The sequence below is a fragment of the Hipposideros armiger genome, unplaced genomic scaffold, assembly GCF_001890085.2.
Source record: "Hipposideros armiger isolate ML-2016 unplaced genomic scaffold, ASM189008v1 scaffold_42, whole genome shotgun sequence".
In the NCBI taxonomy this organism is placed as follows: Eukaryota; Metazoa; Chordata; class Mammalia; order Chiroptera; family Hipposideridae; genus Hipposideros; species Hipposideros armiger.
The window spans coordinates 3,057,418-3,076,452 of NW_017731392.1; the positions used below are offsets into that span (position 1 = coordinate 3,057,418).

At 41.6% G+C, this 19,035-nt stretch overlaps 1 protein-coding gene across 4 annotated transcripts in view; it reads left to right on the forward strand.

Moving 5' to 3' along the window:
• Window positions 1–19,035, forward strand: part of LOC109380958 (1-phosphatidylinositol 4,5-bisphosphate phosphodiesterase epsilon-1-like) — a 47,628-nt gene that overhangs the window by 18,284 nt on the left and 10,309 nt on the right. For 2 of the 4 annotated variants that reach the window (XM_019639095.1, XM_019639097.1), the window contains exon 2: window positions 8,804–11,227. In XM_019639095.1, the coding sequence (XP_019494640.1) occupies window positions 9,158–10,480 (1,323 nt within the window). In that variant the 5' untranslated portion in view covers window positions 8,804–9,157 and the 3' untranslated portion in view covers window positions 10,481–11,227. Of the gene's footprint in view, window positions 1–8,803; window positions 11,228–19,035 lie in introns of those variants that run through there. The other 2 variants (XM_019639098.1, XM_019639096.1) reach the window with 2 other exon arrangements.

Consider the following 19,035-nt stretch of genomic DNA (forward strand, 5'->3'; position numbering starts at 1 on the left):
ATGTTCCCTTTTCTCTTGAGTGCATGGGATTGAGGCAGCTCCAGCTAAAGGACAGCTGAGAAAGAAAAGGAAGGGACACTCTTTTGTACTTGCTTTATCTCAACCCAATCTTTCTCTCTCTCTCTCTCTCTCTCCCTCCCTCTTTCCCTCTCTCCTTCTCTCCCTCTCCCCCCTCTCCCCCTCTCCCCCTCTCCCCATCCCTCCCTCATTTTCCTGCCTTTGATACTAGAGATCATAGCATGTCTCATACACAAATTTTTTTTAAAGAAATTTTTTTGGGGAACAGTGTGTTTTTCCAGGACCCATCAGCTCCAATTCAAGTAGTTGTTTCAATCTAGTTGTGGAGGGCGCAGCTCAGTGGCCCATGTGGGAATCGAACCGGCAACCTTGGTGTTATGAGCACTGCGCCGTGCGCTCTAACCACCTGAGCTAACTGGCTGTCCCTCATAAGCAAATTTGTGGCATAAGTATTTTATGTTAAATACCAGGGCCCAAATTTGCCTTTTGCTCATTTCTGTTGCCTTCACTCAGGGCTCAGAGGAGCTTCTGCTTTGAGCTACAATGCAGGGAGTTACACTGGTCCTTTCTCCTCTTCCCTCTGTTCAGCATGGACTCAGCTGCTGTGCACTCTGTCAGGCTGTTAGGAAGCTGCACCATCCCAGGGCGAGTCTGCTGAATGCAAGTTTCAGAGGCAATTCTGAATCAATGACACACATGGGTCACTCCCTGCAGCATGTGTGACAAGGCTGGCTGGGAAATTTCTTCCCTTGCTGTTTCTCTCTCCTTTCCCAAGCCTAGTCCCTCCCAACTGAAGCCCTCCCTGTTTGGAGCACAGTGAAGTCGGCTTCATCTTTTTCTTTTCACCTGTTTGTACTCCCAGCCAGGCTAGACTGGCCCTCTGGGCTCGTGGACCAATGAGTGGGCTCTTCTCCACATGGCCTCACACAGCCTCCACGGGAATGAGTCTGAAACACAGCTCTGATCTGCTGCCTGCAGGAGAGTGGCTGATACCCACTTCTCCCCCTCTGCCCCCCACCCGTCCCCTAACACACTGGATACTCCAGCAGTAAAACCCAATGCTTTCACTACTAAGAGCTCTCTAAACACAATGCCTGGTATTTTCACTCTGTGCCTTACTTTCGGCTGCTCACTCTTCCGCAGCCCTCTTTTCTCTGTACTTTAAATTCAATCTCGGTGTCAATCTAGAACCCCTTCCCTGACTTTCCCCTGTCCGGATTCACCTCATTAACTGAGTCTTCAATTTAGTGTCTGTTTCTCCCACTCCACTTTGACAGTCTGTCACCTGTCTCTCCGGGGTTCTCCCACTCCACTTTGACAGTCTGTCACCTGTCTCTCCGGGGCTGAGCCCAGACCTGGGATATACAGGCACTGAGTTCATGCTTGTTAACCTAACTGACCCGGGGCAGGGAGCATCTTTGTGGTTCTTCCAGGTTTGCTCTCCTAGCAGATCCCTGACTTCCTCAGTAGCATCTTATTATTTGAGCCCCATTATTGAGACAGCTCACTGAGGGGCCTCACCTTGTCATAAATAATTTAGTTGCATTCTGTTTGGATAATGGTCTTCAGGGTTGAGCATCGTCATTTTAGATTCCAGACAAATCTGTGCCTAGAATGAGTGGAGAAGCGAGGAGGGGCCACACCACTGTACCAAGGTCACAGAGAGGCCCTCAGGGCTTCTTGAATTGCCCTTCCCCACCTTGTGTGGAGTCTTCCCTTTTACAGAGAACCTTGGCGCACCTGATCTCATTTGACCTTTTATACAAATCACCTTGGGAGGTAGAAAGAGCTGATTAGATACAGTGAAACAGATAAGGCTGATTCACTTATTTAATCTACAAATATTTATTAAGTTCTTACTATGTCTCCAGCAAGATCTTGGGAAGATGACAGTGAGCAAAACCAGCACATTCCCAGCTCTCAGGGATTCTGGTTCTAGTCAGAGGAGGCCAATAAGTAACTAATGTACAAATAAATATAATTTCCAGTGGTGGTAGGTGCTCAGAAGACAGGCAGGGCAATATTACAGAAGGTGATGGGTGGGAGGGGAGGAGAGGCTGTTTTAGAGCAGGAGAGCCTTTCTGAGGAGATGGCGTATGAGCTGAGATCCGAAAGGTGAGGAGCGGACCAGGTGACACCTGAGGGAAGCGGGGGGACTTGCTGAAAAGTCCAGGGTGGAGCTGGCACTGAAGCCCTGAAGAAGGCTCTTTCCCCGGTGTCCTTTGGGCTCCTCTCTCTCCTCTCTACCATGTCCACAGACACCCACGAGGATGGCAGGGATAAGCGGTGGTCAGGCAGGGATCAGGTGTGCTTAAGTGTGCTGGGAATTCTCACATAGCCAGCTGAAAGCTGAACAGAGGCCACCTGAGGTCCAACTTTGCTTCACCTTGTCTCTCTCAGTTGTCCGTTTCCCAAGGGGTCCCTTAGGACTAAACCTCACCTTTTTCCAGCTGTGCAAGAAAGCATGTCAGAGACATCTTCCCCAAGGCGGCAAAGAGGTTAGCATCCTGCTATTTTTTTAGTATAGTAAAATATACACAACTTTACCATTTTAACCATTTTTAAGTGTATAGTTCAGTGGCATTACGTACATTCATCACCCCAAACTGACACTGCCCATTCAACAAATCCCTGCCACTTTTTAAAAAGCTCTGTTGGATCATGGGTAATGGGGAAATGAATACCATTTTACAAAAGACTGTCCCCCTGGTGGGTAGAGTTTCCTTCTATTAAATGGAGTATCTCTCTGTTTAGTCTGAATACAATTGGCACCAGAGTCACCTGGTTGGGGCCAAAGGGGTGCTATTGATATTAAAAATGTAGATCTCTCCTCCCCTTCTTGAATCCGAATCTCTTGGGCGAGCACTCAAGCAAGTGTATTTTTACCAAGTCCCCCACATGATTCTGATGCTAATATAAATGTGAGAATCACTAGTTCCAGCCTCATGGGAAGAATATTAACCAGGGCAAAAAAGGCTTGCTATGAGGAGGTAGCTGCCTGGGTTTGAGTATCTGCTTCGCCAGTGGCTAGGCGCTTAATCGCTTAATCTCTCTAAACCTGTTTTCTTACCTACACTGGGAATGTGATTATAGTAAGTACCTCACCACAGTTGCTGGGAAGGTTGAATACGATGCTACAGATGAGGTGCTTAGGTTGGAACCTTGCAGGAAAGATCTCAGGTTTTGATAGCACAGAGGTGGTGAAGTGACCTAAGAGACTGCTTTCCAGTAGTTATGTTTTCTTAGTTATGGGTAAAGTAAATCAAACTTGACTGTTTCAGAAGCACTTTATCTTTAGCTGCCATCCCACCACAGGAAAGCAACCAAGGTTATTAGTCAGGATAGAAAACATTATATATGCCTGCAGCAACTGAGAAGGCACAGTGTTTTTATTGAAAAATCTTTTCAGAGATGGATTCCCATGGAGAAGTTCCTGAAAGGAATGGTTAGGTGATTAGTAGGAAAGCATGTAGTACTTCGCTGTGGGAAATAATAAAGGAAATGACGCTCTGGCGCATGTCCCGGATACTTACCACCTCTTCGCTTGGGAACAAGGGCAGTTAAGGTTGTCTAAAAAAATGTTCTGGATGGTTGGTGCAGTGATAGTTTCAAAGTAAGGCTCACAGCCACCAGTCAGAAAAGCTTCCTGAACAGAATGTGGCTCTGCACATAGGAAGGTGGAGGGGCCTCAGGAGTGGTGAGCAGGACACAGAAGTGCGGGTGTGTGGGGGGGTGGAAACCTGGGGAAAAGTTATAACCAAATTAGGACTTCCCTAATCATCGGACCTTATCTTTGCTACTGTATACTTCTCAGCCTTTACTCAGATTTTCTACAGTAAATGTGTATTACTTTTATCATCAGAAAAAAAAATAACAGGTGTTATTTGTTAAACAGTTAGTGTAGAATGTGGTACAGCCCTTTTGCCAAAGTTTGCTTTGTTTTTTTATCCCTGGCACTCATCATAAAAATCACAACTGATGTTTGAAATAATGACATAAGGATACTAAAAATGGACTACACCTACTATACTTACTATGCTTACCAAGCATAGCACTACCTGTGCATAGTTAATTTACTGAGGAGCCCACAGCATCCAGATCCTGAGATTGGCCATATCATGGCTCCTCTACTTGCATACCTCTCAGCCTCCCTGGGTATCTCCTTCCCACCACCTTCTGTCAGAGGCTCAGGAATGGCTTGAAGGATGCTAGTTTAAGTCAGACCAGTCCTGCTTGCTTCAGTATGTGGACTCAGCAAACAGCTCTGTACTTTGGGTTACACTGCCCTGAAAAAGAGCAAAAACGCCAAGGTATAACCTACAGATTCAACAAATTTAAACAACAACACCCCTCAAAACTTGTTTGCTTCATTATTTTTTCAATCAGGTAAAAAATATGAATAATAGTGTTTCTCTCTCTTTGGATGATGACCTCTTAGTAGTAAATCAGAAGAACAGCTAAAATGGACTTTGAGCTTTACCGAGGTATTCTATTTGCATTATTTTTTAATTAAAGTTTATTGGGGTGGCAATTGTTAGCAAAATTACATAGATTTCAGGTGTACTATTTGCATTTTTAACTCTATCGAAAACAAGATGTTAGAATGACATCAACTGTTTGAGTCGGCTGTTGGCTTAGGCCTTCACCCAGAATTTGATGTTATTGTGGGCATCTATGAAGAACAGGAAGAATTTTTTAAGCTTGCTGTCCAGAGGACCTCTGAAGACCTTTATTGGTGATGGTGTTAAATATAATGTAATATAAAAAAAGAAAATGGCTAGAAATGGCCATCTTATGCACTAACTATGTGGATTTAAAATGCTTTCCATCTGCTAGGGCTTTGAGGGGGAACAGCTATGAAACTGGAGAGTTATTTAGTCTGGAAAATGTTTTACTTGGTGTGATGATAACATGTAGGCTAGGTATCAAATGTGGGGACCCAGGTAGGAGGGAGTACAGAAAGCACAGCCATGAAGAAAAGAGTTTGCAGAAGCTGAATCATATCTTATTTTGATTAAATCTGGATCATTTTACTGAGCGACTGTAATTTGAGAATGTGTTAGGGTAGTAGAGTGGTTCTATTATGTTTAGCTCATCCAGAGTGAGCTAGTTTTCATCACATGTATTTTTAATTCTTTGGAAAGACAATTACATTAATTGAGGCATGACTTATAAAATACCACTTTGATAAAGACATTTAGTGAATAGGTGTGTTGATGTTGCCTAACTAACTATCAATTAATTAAACATTGCTTGTAACATGAGCTATAGGGACCCTAGCAAATGGTGGCAGTTGGCTGCTTGGGGAAGGCCATTATATTTTTGATGCATGGGGTGGGTAATTCAAGGGCTTCAAAGAAGCCATTCTGGGTCCTTCCCACTTTTCTCTTCCCTTTCATTGCAAGGCTTCCAAAGTGTGCTGCCTTGACCTGGTATGAGAACTTTCGAGCACCTGTCCAGGATGGTTTTACTGCTTCTGTTGCGATTATGCTTAGCAAGGGTAGAGTAGCCTCCACGTGCCAGCCAACTCATGACCTTCCATCCCAGCTCCAAGAAATAGCCAAGACCCCCTTTCTCCTGTGATTTCTCCCTGACCTCACTTCCCAGGGCAGAGTCATCCTTTATAGACCATGACATTCTCTGGGAAGCCTTTGCTGATGACTTGAGTCCATGCTAGTTTCTGCCATCTTTATCTTCATTCTTTATCTATTACACAATTAGTACAAACACTATTGAATGATTGACCCACTTTTTAACTGCCGGTACTATACAATTTCATATTTTATGATATTAGCACATATTCTTAGTTTTTTTATTTATGGCTCTGTAATCACAAATGATTTCCCTGTAGACAGGGACTGTGGCTTTCTTTTCTTGTGAAGTCATGTGGCACTTTGGCACATGTGCTAAGCACCCAGTAAACTTGTAAAACTTAAAAAATAATTTAGCTGCATGCACTGGATGATATAAGGAAAATTATCACATACTAGCACACAAATAATATTCTACACAAATATTTATCAAGTCTTTATCATTATTGTACTGGAAGGTGATTTAAAAGAAATGAACATGGGCCTGTATCAGGAAGTAACTTGTGATGACTCAGGAGAGGTTTTTATAATGATAAGAATAAAAAGTACTGGGGCTGGCCGAGTGGCACGTTGGTTGAGACCTGGCTTGGGACGCCAGAGGGCCCCGGTTCGGATCCCACATGTGAGGGCCAGTGACACTGCCCTCTACAGCTAAGATGCTGAACAACAGCTTGACCTGGAGCTGGGTTGCTGTGAGTTGCTGGCGAAGGCGTAGGCTGCAGCCCCTGTGGCAGTGGGTTGCCATGGGCTACAATGTGTAGCCAGCAGCCGCTATTAGCGGCCGTCCAGAAGCCGGCGACTGATCTGCCTCACCCAGGAAGAGCGCAATGATGGTGCCAACTTGGGCCAGTGAAGCAACGTCCTCCACAACTAGACTCAAGAACAAAAGGATAGCAACTTGTCTGTTCCCCTTCCCCCAATTCCCCAATAAAAATCTTAAAAGAAAAAAAAGTACTATTTTTTGAGGGATAACCATTTCGTAGGATTATTATGAAGATTACATGAGAATCTATTATTTTCCCCCATTTTACAAGTGTGGAAACTAAGTCTTAGCAAGGTTAAATGAGTTGTGCAAGGTCAGCCTATTAAGTGGCAGAGGTGGGACCCAAGTTGAGACTGTTTGATTCCACTATCCTGGTGCTGTGTGTTCACCTGAAATGATGGCTACACTATTGAATAGCACAGGTCTAGAACGTCAGATAAATGGAATCATTCAGTGTCTGGCTTCTTTCACACAACCTAATGTTTTTGAGACTCATCCATGTTTATTACATAATCAGTAGACTATTTCTTTTATTACTAAGCAGTATTCTATTGTATGAGTATACCACATGTTGTTTATTTGTCTGTTGACAGACTTTGGGGTTGTTTCCAGTTTGGGGCGTTTATGAATAAAGCTGATATAAAAATTTGCATACAAGTCCATTTGTGAGTGTATGCTTTTACTTCTCTGAGTGGAATTTTTGGGTAATATGGTAAGTGTATGAATATGTTTTACTTTTTAAGAAACTGCCAAACCGTTTTCTAAAGTGGCTTTGACATTTTACACTCCCACAACAATATTCCAGTTGCTCCACATTCTTACCAACTTTGTGATAGCCAGTCATTTTAATTAAAATTTATCGGGGTGACAATGGTTAGTAAAATTACATAGGTTTCAAGTGTACAAATCTGTAATACATCATCTATATATCACATTGTCTGTTCACTACCAGAGTCAGTTCTCCTTCCATCACCATATATTTGACCCTGTTTACCCTCTTCTACCACCCCCTTCCCCGCTTACCAGTCATTTTAATTTTAGCCATTATAGTGAAAATGAAGTACTATCTTATTGTGATTTTAATTGGTATTTTCCTGATGACCAACAATGTTGAACATCTTTTCATGATCTTGTAGGTCATTTGTATTTCTGTTTTGTACAGTGCTTATACAAACATTTGCCCATTAAAAAAATGAGGTTATTTGTCTTATTATGGAGTTTTAATAGTTCTTTATATATTCTGGATGCAAATAAGAAATAATCTTATAACAGTACACTCCCATTTCCCTTCTTTTGACCTTTGTGCTATTATTGTCACACAGTTTATTTCTACATTTGTTAGAACCCCCACAATACATTATTATTTTTTTTGTTTTAAATGGTCAATTATCTTAAGTAAGAAAAGAAAAATTGTATTCACCCACATATTTAGCATTTTCCATACTCTTTATTCCTTTGCATAGATACAGATTTCTATCTGTTGTCATTTTCCTTCTGCCTAAAAGAGTTGCTTTACCATTTCTTGTAAGCAGGCTTACTAGTAATGGATCCTTTCAGCTTTTGTATGTCTAAAAAGTCTTTATTTCATTGTTTTCAAAAGATATTTTTGCTGGGTATAGAATTCAAAGTTGGCAGCATTTTTTCTTTCAGTATTTTAAAGATTTATTCCACTCTGTTCTGGCTTACATTATTTCTCATGAGAAGCCTGCTATCATCCCTATCTTTGCCCCCTCTACTTAATATGTCTTCTTTCTCTAGCTTCCTTGGCCTCACTGAACTCTCAACTTCTTCTCTTTAACTAATGCACACCGTTCAATTCTACCTGAGTTCCATATCCTTCCCCTGTAGCTTAGGAACTCTCAAGCTGTCAGCTAGGGCATTTATAGGGCTCACCTTATTTATTTTTCTTTTGTCAGGGATCACTGTTCTGTGTTGCCTATTCAATATCTGAAAACCATTAGTTCATTATTTTTTCCCAGTTGTTTAAGGCAGGAGGATAAATCTAGTCCTTGTTACTCCATTTTGTCTGGAAACAGAACTTCTGAAATATTAAATCAAGAAAAAAAAACATTAAAACTAATTTATTTTTTTATTACATATCTTTAAATTTTTAAAAATTTTCCAATTACATTTAACATACAATATTATATTAGTTTCAGGTGTACAACACAGTAATTATACATTTATATAATTTATGAAGTGATCATCCCCGATAATTCTAGTGCCCATCTGACATCATGCATAGTTATTACAGTATTATTGACTATATTCCCTATGCTGCACTTTACATCCCCATGACTGTAAAACTAACTTACGATTGCAAAATTCTTTCCTTAAAATTGGTTCATATTTTGCATTAATTTAAAATTATGAGCTCATTTAAAAATTCATTTAGTGTCACAGTGTTTGACATTGTTCTTTTTTCTTACAGGAGACTTTCAAACTGGATTTTTAAATCATTCTAAATCAGTGATGGATCAGAAGTTGCAGAATGCAATCCCGAATAAAAGTCTTCAAAACAATTGCTTTAAATAACAGAGAAAAGGAAATTGATCTACCACCTTAAAACCCTGATCTAGAAAAACATATTGCATATGGTAGGAAGTTATAACTGGAGAAATTTGTTTGGCTCTTAATTCACCTGAATGAAAGGAACTATCACTTTGTTTCTCAGAGGAATTGTATATCTGAGATTATTTTGATAACCCGTCATTTTATTAAAATCTTGACATGATCACCAGGGAGGAGAAACAGAGCAGTAGCTAAAACCTGTGTGTTGGTCAAGATGACTTCTGAAGAAATGACAGCTTCTGTTCTCATTCCTGTGACTCAGAGAAAAGTGGTATCTTCTCAGTCAGTTATAGATGAAAATAGTGAAAAGATCTCAGACATCAGTGTTCCAAAGGTACATACTACCAGGCAGAGTGGGCAGACTTCACATACCATCTCAAAACCAAACAAAGAAGAACCTTCTGGAAGCAACTTGCCCAAGATTCTCTCAATAGCAAGGGAAAAAATAATGAGTGATGAGAACAGTAATGAACAGTTCTGGGAGAAAAGCACACCAGATTCTGTGGAAAACCTTAACATTAACTGCAACAACAGATTGGAAAACCATCAGCGTGGCCTTCCACAGAGCCAGTTTTATGAAACATGCAATTCTGTCACAGAGGAAGGCCTGTGTTTGGAAACTGGAATCCCTTCTTCAGTGGAAAGAAAGGTGTTCCCTGGAATTCAACTGGAAATAGACAGACCTCCTATGAGCATTAGTCCCTTAGGAAATCAATCGGCGATCCTAGAGTCGGGCACGGCACACCCCAACAGCAACATGGCGGTATTTCATTTTCATTATGAACTTGATAGAACAATGTCAGACACTTTCTGTACCCTGTCAGATAACTTGATTTTGGATGATTGTGGAAACTGTGTATCGCTGCCTGGTGTTAGTGGGGAGCAAAAGAAGAATTATATGGCATATACTTGTAAGCTGATGGAATTGGCGAAAAACTGTGATAATGAGACTAGCCAGCTGCAGTGTGATCACTGTGACACCTTGAATGAAAAATATTTGTGCTGTGACGGTTCCTGCCAAAAGGCCAACATGGCATGCTCAAGTGACAGCTTTTGCAGAGAAGATTTTACTGATAGTCCATCTGCCAAGACCTTTCTGAGCCATTTTGGGGACTTCCCTGATAATTGTGAAGATGTAGAAGATTTTTTAAAAAGTAAAAAGGAGCGGTCCACTTTGTTAGTGAGGAGATTTTGTAAAAATGACCAGGAGGTTAAGAAATCCGTGTATACAGGGACAAGAGCCATTGTGAGAACTCTGCCTTCTGGTCACATTGGGCTGGAAGCTTGCAGTTATATTGATCAGAAGAGAAGTGGTCTCTTACTGCCTTGTGGGAGAGTAACAGGACGGCTGTCAACTGTGGTGATTTGTCAAGATGGGAGCCGGTGTCTATCAGAAGCCCAGTGGTATCCAGTAAGAGTTAAAATTTGTTTTGATCATTTCTTTAAGCTTGATCTTTTAAAATCTAAAGTTTCATTGCACTCATTCATAGAAAATTTTAAGCTCTGTCAAATTATGATTCATAGGGGAAACATTTGAAGTTGTTGGAAAATAGTAGACCTAACAGATTGCTATCCAATTGATAGCTATCAAGATTGAGTTAAGTTTGCAATAATGTAAGTGACAAAATACATGTATATATGTGAGGAGTAGAGAAATTACAGAAATTCCCTGGCACTGTGTATGGAATTACAAGACAGAAACTCCTGGTCATGGGAAAACTCCATCAATTGATGACCTGTTGTGTCCTTTGCGGATACAGGCCTATGGCTTCTTTTACTATGTTTTTAGGTTGCAAAGTCTAAAGTAACTGACAATCTGGTTTCTTCAACATTTTCCAATCAATGTTTTCAGTTTCTCCCCTCTTAACCTTTTTTGGGCCATGGACCCCCTTTGGCAATTTGGTGAGGGCTGTAGACTCAGAAGAATGCTTTTGAAATGCATCAAATAAAATACAAAGCATTGTAAAGGATACAGATTACATGGATATACATTTAATAATATATTTTTTGAAATTGTGACATAGCAGGCTCAGTACTTCTTTATTAACACGTTGAACAGTGGCACTTAGTGATAAGCTAATTATCATCTAAGTATTGATGAACGTACTTAGGGAATGATTTGTCTGAGACTTTCCCAGTTTTAGCACCACAAGTCCTGCATCCTGGGAAACCCCTCAGTCCTTGGCAAACCAGGGCAGTTGGTCACACTAAATACAAATACTATTTTAGGTTCTCTACCATGACTGTAAGAGATGGAAATATCTGATTTCTATTGGCGACAAGATTACAGATACTGCTGCTGCTACTGGGGGGTGGGGGGAGGGCTGGGGGGGTTGCCTATAGTCATAATTGAAGGAAATGCTAAATTTCTAACTCTCACTTTCTAGTGTTTCACAATTCCTTACAACCTGGACCTGAAAAACATCCCTTTTATTGAAAAATAACTAGTATATTTATTTTTACTTTCATCATCATCAATCATGATAGCTAATATTTATTGTGTATTTTACATGTGCTAAGCATTGGGCCAAATAATTTTTTTTTCTTTTAGCTAGGCCATCCTGCTACCTGTTGGCAGCTCAGCTCGGGCTGGGACTCAAACTGCTGTTGCTCAGAGCTCGCACTCTTGAGCGAGCTCTTAACCAACTGAGCCACTCGGCCTGGGCCAAATAATTTATTCTTGATTTCATGCTATCATCTCAACTCCTCTCTGGTATTGGTGTGATTATTAACCCCATTGTATTACTAAGAAAATGGGAGTCTCCGAGAAGTTGTGTACCTTGTCTGAGATCACTTAGCTAGTAAGTGGTATAACTTAGTAAGTGGTAATCCAGGCAGCCAACACTCTTAGGTCCTCAAGATCCAGAAAGAAATAAAATTTAGAGGAAGGTTTTAAAGGAACAGAAGAATTCTGTTCATTTCAGCATCTGTTGATTGAATAGCCACACACACTGCTTAGGTATCTCAGGCCATGTTCAATATGGTGGTTCTAAACCTGGTTACATGTTAGAATCACAGTGGCCAGCCCCACCTCCACCCCCACACCTCTCCTAAAGACCCTCCAAATCAGAATCACTAGGGTAGGGCACAGCATGAATATTTTTTCAAAGCTCCCTTGGTGATTCTATGGAATTGAGAACCACTCACCAGGAGCTTAAACTGAGCTCTTTGCTTTTTGGTCAGGACATTTTGGGAATATTACTCTGCAGTAAAGACCCTCACACTGCTTGGACTCTCCAGGAGTGTCAAGGCTGACCTGGGAGCCTGCCTGAAAAGCAAAAGCTTGCAGGCCCTTCTCTCCATGCAATCGACCTACCCTTCACTCCAACAAATGTCAGTAGGTTTGTTTTTGCATCTTCACCTGATACCTCATGAAACCTGAGTCACAGTCAAGGTGGTGTCAGCTACCCACATGCTCCCCAGCTCTTCTGACTGAATTCTGAATTCTGTCCACACAGGGAGAAAGGAGTTCATCAGAGCAGTGTATCATCCCACTTAAAAATACAGCGATTTTTAAATTCACATACGCCTGAAGTTAAACATTAAGAACACAACAGAAATTTAACAATAGCAAAGTGAGTGGAAGTAGATCGCTTGAGAACCATTATCATAGTTCCCACACACACTTATCCAGGCATGAGGGTTGTGAATCTGGAGTAAACTGCAGGATAATTTTTGGCATGCCTGTACTTTTTCATCCAATTTCTGGAGCTATGCCTCTTCATCTTCTTCGTCTGAGAATGTTCACGCGTCCCTAGCTCAAATCTGCCCCTTTTTGCCAGTCAGAGACCCTGGGATGGGTAATTTCCGATGGAAAGAACCAAACAGATGATGCAAATCTTCTTAGTGCCTGGAGGCTGAGAGAGGTTGCCACATCTCAGTCAGATTGAAGTCCAGGAATTTGTCTCTCTTCTCTGACTTTCCAGGAGTCTGTGGGCATTTTTATTAATCCTTAACATGAAGCTGAGGGATGGGCTGACTGTCCTCCTGTCCTATCTTAAGGGAAATCTCTGAAAGGGAGAGTCTTTTTTGAACATCCATACCATGGCAGAAATGAATCAGTATTTACTAGAATATGGTATTCTCTCTGTAATTTGTTTTTTCGTTTTGAGTCTGGTGGAAATCCTTCTCAAAAGTTGCATGGATGAATTATAGCCACTTTCCCCCAGCTCCTGTAAATTGCTTCCTTCAGCTAAAAAATGCAGACTCTAATGCTGTGCTCCTGTTCCAGTTTTCTGATTATTTCACATGTGTCCCTCCTGGTTCACCAGTCAGATTGTAAATTCATTAAGGGCAAGAGATGGCCCTACCTTTTCCTACTCTCCATAATGCAAGCATGATGCCAAGTATATATTAATAGAAAACAGGATAATGTCATGCTTAGAAACCCGGTCTCATTTTAGTCGGCAGTGGCTGGTGAAGAGTGAGTGGCCCTGTTCTCCCCCTGGCCATTTATTATGTGCTTTATCACAAACATGTCCCCACCTTCTGCTCTTTGGTAGCTTCTCATGTAGGGAAGTTTACAGCAGTATGAATTCGAATGTGTGTCCCCCAGTCTATGATACGGTAGTTGGAACAATCCTTCCCACACATTTAAAGAATGTGTGATTTGTCCAATTAGTTCCTTTTCCTCACATTAAATTTTGTTTTCTTGTGCGCCTTCATCAAAATGACCCAATTAATTTATATTTGCACAGCTGTGCAGAGGAGAATGGATTTGAATGGGAGACATTAATGAGGATTAATGCTGGCTGACTGACTAACCATGTTGGTATCCTCCTCCCTCTGCTTGTAAAAAATTAAAACCTTACCCCTTATCCAGTTACAGCCACACTCCCTCTCTCCTGCTTTCAATTTATTGACTCAAAAAGACGGCATATTTTGGCAAGCAGCTCAAGTCTCCAGGTTAAAGCTTGGTTAAGGGTGTTTCTCCTTTTAAAAAATCGTCTCCCTGCCTGAATTTGGGGGACGTTAGGTACCTAGAGTTATTCTGAATACAAAGTACAAGAAGTCCCTGCCTCTGTTGGAATCGTCCATGTAACCTGAGTTCCGTGTGCACTGAAGGATGGAACGTGGAGGAAACGAGGGTGGCCAGGGCCGAAAGTCCACCAGCTCCTGGAATCGTCGCTTTATTTACTTCCCTACTTTGATCTAATGTACAACAGTATGTGCAGCAATGGAGAAAAAAATGAAGCTTCATATTTTTTTAAATCAGACTAGAAAATCTTTAAATTAAAAAGGAAAGTAAACATCAGCCTCTATGTTGCTAGTTCCTTTTCTGCTTTCTTCCTCCTAAAATGTGCCTTTCTTCTTCACGTTATTTCTACTTGCTAGCAGAGAGACTTAAACTTAAGAGACAATGACAATGACCTTTATTGGTATGTATACTCTCGGTTCTGTATTTTCTCTGTGATGTATAAAGGGACCAACCAATAATAAATTCATTTTCTAAGCTGTAACTTTTATGGGTGATCAAATATCCGTTGAGCCCTGCTGTTCAGTGTTGTAATAGATGGCTGTTGAAATAGCAACATGTCTTGTTTTCTTGTCTGGAAATTTGGTCTCCCTGCAGCTTGGGCACAATCTGGACCTTGAAATAATGAAAAGTTCCCAGGGTACACAGGCTAAGCAGAAAGCCTGGGCTTGGTGACATGCCAGGCCTCCTCTTCCATGACTAAGGGTTATGTCAGGTTCATGACATGGGTAGAGGACAATGCTGGCCTCTTCCTGCTGAGCACAGTGAAAGGGAATCCAGCCCCCGGCCAGTCCCTGTGCAGTTTAGTCACGTCTAGTGCATCAGTGGAAAATGTGACGGGCTGTCAGCTCCGTGATAATTGGACAACTTTCTCTTATTAGCTGCACTGGGACAGTTTAGGGTAAATTTATTTCTACACCTCTGTAGTTACCCCAACTCTTTGGCTAGGATTTGTAAAAAAAAAAAAAAGTGGAATGAAAAAAACTGACCCTGGACTTTAGTTTTAAAGTTAAATGTGTTCATGGCCACTGTTATTCTCATGGTAGCCTTGGGGCAGTATCAACATTAGGACTTTTTTTTTTCCCTTTCCGTTTCCCCAGATGTCCTGCATAATGGGAATTAGCAGTTGGAGAGGCTCCAGGACTGGAAGTGGGCCATGGTTACTTAGAATATGGTTTGAAAAGAATCAGAACCCGTGGGCAAAGATAGGAGCATCGGATGGAACCCTGATCTAATCCGCACCCTGCACTTTTACTCAGGAGAGACTCAGGCTGCCCATAGAAGAACCATCCATCGTGATGAGTGATGAAGGGTGTCCCTCTCTCCTCGAGCCCCTCCTCCCTCAGTGCTGATTCAAGTACAGCAACCCTCCCAATGGCTTATAGGCCTCCTGGAGCCAGTACAGAGGTTTCTTGTCTGGGGACCAAATGACTCAGCATTCAAGGATTGAAGCATCATTGAGGGTGGGGAGGTTACCATCCCCTCACCCCTCCATAACTAAACAAACCTGTGGCTCAGGCAGGGCCTTCCCTGGAAAGCTGTTCTCAGACAATGGTGCTGGGGCCATTTTCTGGCTCTGAAAAGCCCCAGGACACCAGGACACCACAGTGGTGCCCTGCCCAGTGGTTTTGCTCTAGCAGCTGGCCTGGACACATTCAGGGCCTCAGAGCTCAGACATCCAAGTTCCTAACTTCAACACTTGGCCCTAGAACCCCAGCCCCTTCCCTCTCATTTAAGCCATTACCCCTCAAACCCTGAGAAAGAAATCAGCAGAAAACCACTTCAGTCTTTAGCAGCACAAAGATACAGTCATCTTTCAAGGGCAAGGAAAGCTGATTCGAAACCCTTGGAGGGGTCAAGGAGAAATGTTTCAATTTCTTCTTTTTTAACAGCCTTATTGAGATATAATTGATATACCATACAGTTCACCTATTTAGAATATACAAGTCAGTGGGTTTTGGTATATTAACAAATATGTGCAACTATCACTACATTGTAGAACATTTTCATCCCCTCAAAAAGAAACCCCATACCCTTCAGCTATCACCCTCCATTCTCCACATTCCTTCTCTGCTCCCCCAGCTCTGAGCATCCACTAATCTATCCTTTGTCTCTGTAGGTTTAACCTAGTCTGGACTTTCATATGAATGGAATCATATAGTTTGAGGTCTTTTGTGACTGGCTTATTTCACTTAGCATAATATTTTCCAGGTTTAAGTTTCATTTATATTGTAGTATGTCTCAGTACTTTGTTACTTTTTACTATATTCCATTGTATGAATATACCACATTTTATTTATTCATTTATCAGGTGTTGGACACTGGGTTGTTTCTACTTTTTGGCTATTACAAATAGTGCTACAATGAACATTCATGTACAAGTTTTTATGTGGATATGTTTTCATTTCTCTTGGTTATATATCTAGGAGTGGAATTGCTGGGTTCTAGAACTGTGTTGAACATTTTGAGGAACTTCCAGACTGTTTTACAAAGCAGCTGCACCTTTTTACATTCCCACCAGCAGTATGTGAGGGTTCCAATTGCCCCACATTCTGACCAGTATTTCTTAGTGTCCGTCTTTTTGCTTATAGCCATCCTAGTGGGTATGACGTGATAGCTCATTGTTGTTTTTATTTGCACTTTTCTGAGGCTAATGATGTTGAAATCTTTTCATATGTTTATTGGCCATTTGTATATCTTTGGAGAAATGCCTTTTCAAATCATTTGTCCATTTTTTTAAAAATTAAACTTTATTGGGGTGGCAATGATTGGTAAAGTTACATAGGTTTCAGGTGTATAATTCTTTGCCCATTAAAATGTTTTTTTTTATTCTTTATATATTCTGGATGTAAGTTTATCAGATACATGATTTGCAATATATAGCTATACATAGGTATAGAATGGATATAGATATAATGAATGAAAGCCATGGGAGTGGAAAAGAAGGTTTACAAACTTAATGCACAGTAAAACTTGTTAAACATTTTCTTCAGACATGGATCTCATTTGCAGTCTTTCTCACACTACCCCACCAGCAACAACTTCCAAGTAAAATTTTTGATCTTCCTTATCTCCTAAATTCTCTCCAAACTCCAGTCTGCAGAGTTTTCCCCTCCTTTTGTGCCTAAGCTTTATATTATGTAGGTCGTTTTTCTTATTCAAATTCTGTACCCCAGAGCACTGGCTGTGAACCAGATTGTCATCTGCAAACTTGTGCATCACAAGGAAGCCATTCAAGGCAGTGATGGTCGAGGAGGAGGTGACCACTTCACTATGATGTACTCCGTTGTGCACAGGTAGGAGCAAAGCCAAGCCTAGGGTGAGACATGTGAGGTTCCTAGGGTGCAAAATTTAAGGAGGCACTCACTTTTGGGGTCTCGCAAGTGCCAACCCTGTACTTATAAGTGAGTGCCTCCTTAAATTATGAGCCCTAGGCAGCAGACTTTTCTCACCCTAGCCCCAGCTGTGGATGCGAGGGTCTCAGGGAATATATGGTTTAGAAATGTATATCATCTTAGTTCAGGGATGGCCTTGACTAAACCCCCATATATCTTAATACAGATATTCTTAAACTATAAGCTAAGAATGGTTCCTTGTTTTTAAAGGGCTCAAAAAAAAAACCAAAAGAAGAATAATATTTCATTACATGTGGTAATTATATGAAATTCAAATTTCAGTGTTCCCAAAAGGAAGGTTATGGGAACACAGCCACACTCATTCCTTTATGTGTTTTCTATACTTGCTTTCTCCCTGTAACAGGTGAGTTGAGTAGCTGCAAGTGAGACTGTATGGCCTGCAAAGACTAAAGTATTTATTATCTGGTTCTTTACAGCATAAGTTTACCTATCCCTGGCTTAGAACACAACTCTCTGCCTGGCTAATTCCTACCCATCCGTCAGTCCTGAACTTGGATTTCACATCCTCTCCATGATCTTCCCTACCATGGACCCCAGTGAAGAGCTTCTCTCGCAATTAGTGCTCAAGGTATATTTCTTTAGTGACTCCCTGAATTATAAATGAAGAAAGGTGGTTTCTATCCAGCGCTGATGTCTCCTTCTCTCCTTCTCCAGACCAAGTGTAGTGGGCTTGTTAGCCACCCTTCCCCAGACTCTCAGAGCTTGGAACCAGTTCCTTTGTGTAATACCTAGGACAGAATCAGAATTTTCCGTTGATATTCAAAAGGGCCTTAAAGTTCTATGAACCCTGAGCTCCTTGCTTGTCACCTCCACAGACTTGGCCTAAACAGCAAAGAAGGGATATATTTGGACCTCTTTGTTCCTGGCCCCCATTTCAAATGGCTTTGGAAACTTTCCAAATGTTTGTATTTATAAGAGGAGACTTGAGACCGCTATGATCTAGAGTGGGCCAGGGAAGGAAGAAGACCCCTCCTCTCAAGATCCCAGGGCCCTGTCCCTGCCCTTCAGAGGCCCCAGTTCTTACAGGCAGGGATTTCCACCACAGGCCAGAGGGAACCTGGCTTCTCTTTCCCAGCGGTGGTCAGGAATGGGGTTGGTGGTAAAAGGTAGGGGCAGCATGCTGTGTTAGTTAGGACAATCATTCCTGGAGCTTGGGAGGTGTTTGGCCTATTCCTTCAAACCATCTGACCCCCAGTACTCTCATTGATAGACCTCAGGCAGCACTCCCCCCGCCCCCCATATAAAAGACCCAAGCACCAGTTCCAGCCCTGCCATTGATTGCTGTGTGGACCTTAAGTCATTTTAGGATGTGGGATTTTAGTTCCTTTAGGTGTAAAAGAAAGTGAGGACAGACATGTATTCATTGCCTGCTCTGCATCAGAGACTATATATAATTTGCATATATTAACTTAGTGAGTTATATTTTACACATTTCCTCTAAACTCTAAAAGCCCAGCAGTCTGTGACTTCCTGATTTAAATTCTGACCCTGGGTTTTGGGTTAAGTGAATATTCTACTTCCCTTGGCAGTGCCTCCTGGAGGTGTGATTTGGAGAGAAACTTGTCACTCTAACCCATGGAGTAGTGGGGGGACAGAGGACAGAAGCTCCTTTATCCTGGGCTAAGCCCTGAAATGCCTGTACCCGTAAAACAACAAGCATCCAGTGGGCGCTTACTGTGTGCCAGGCACTGTGCTTCCCAG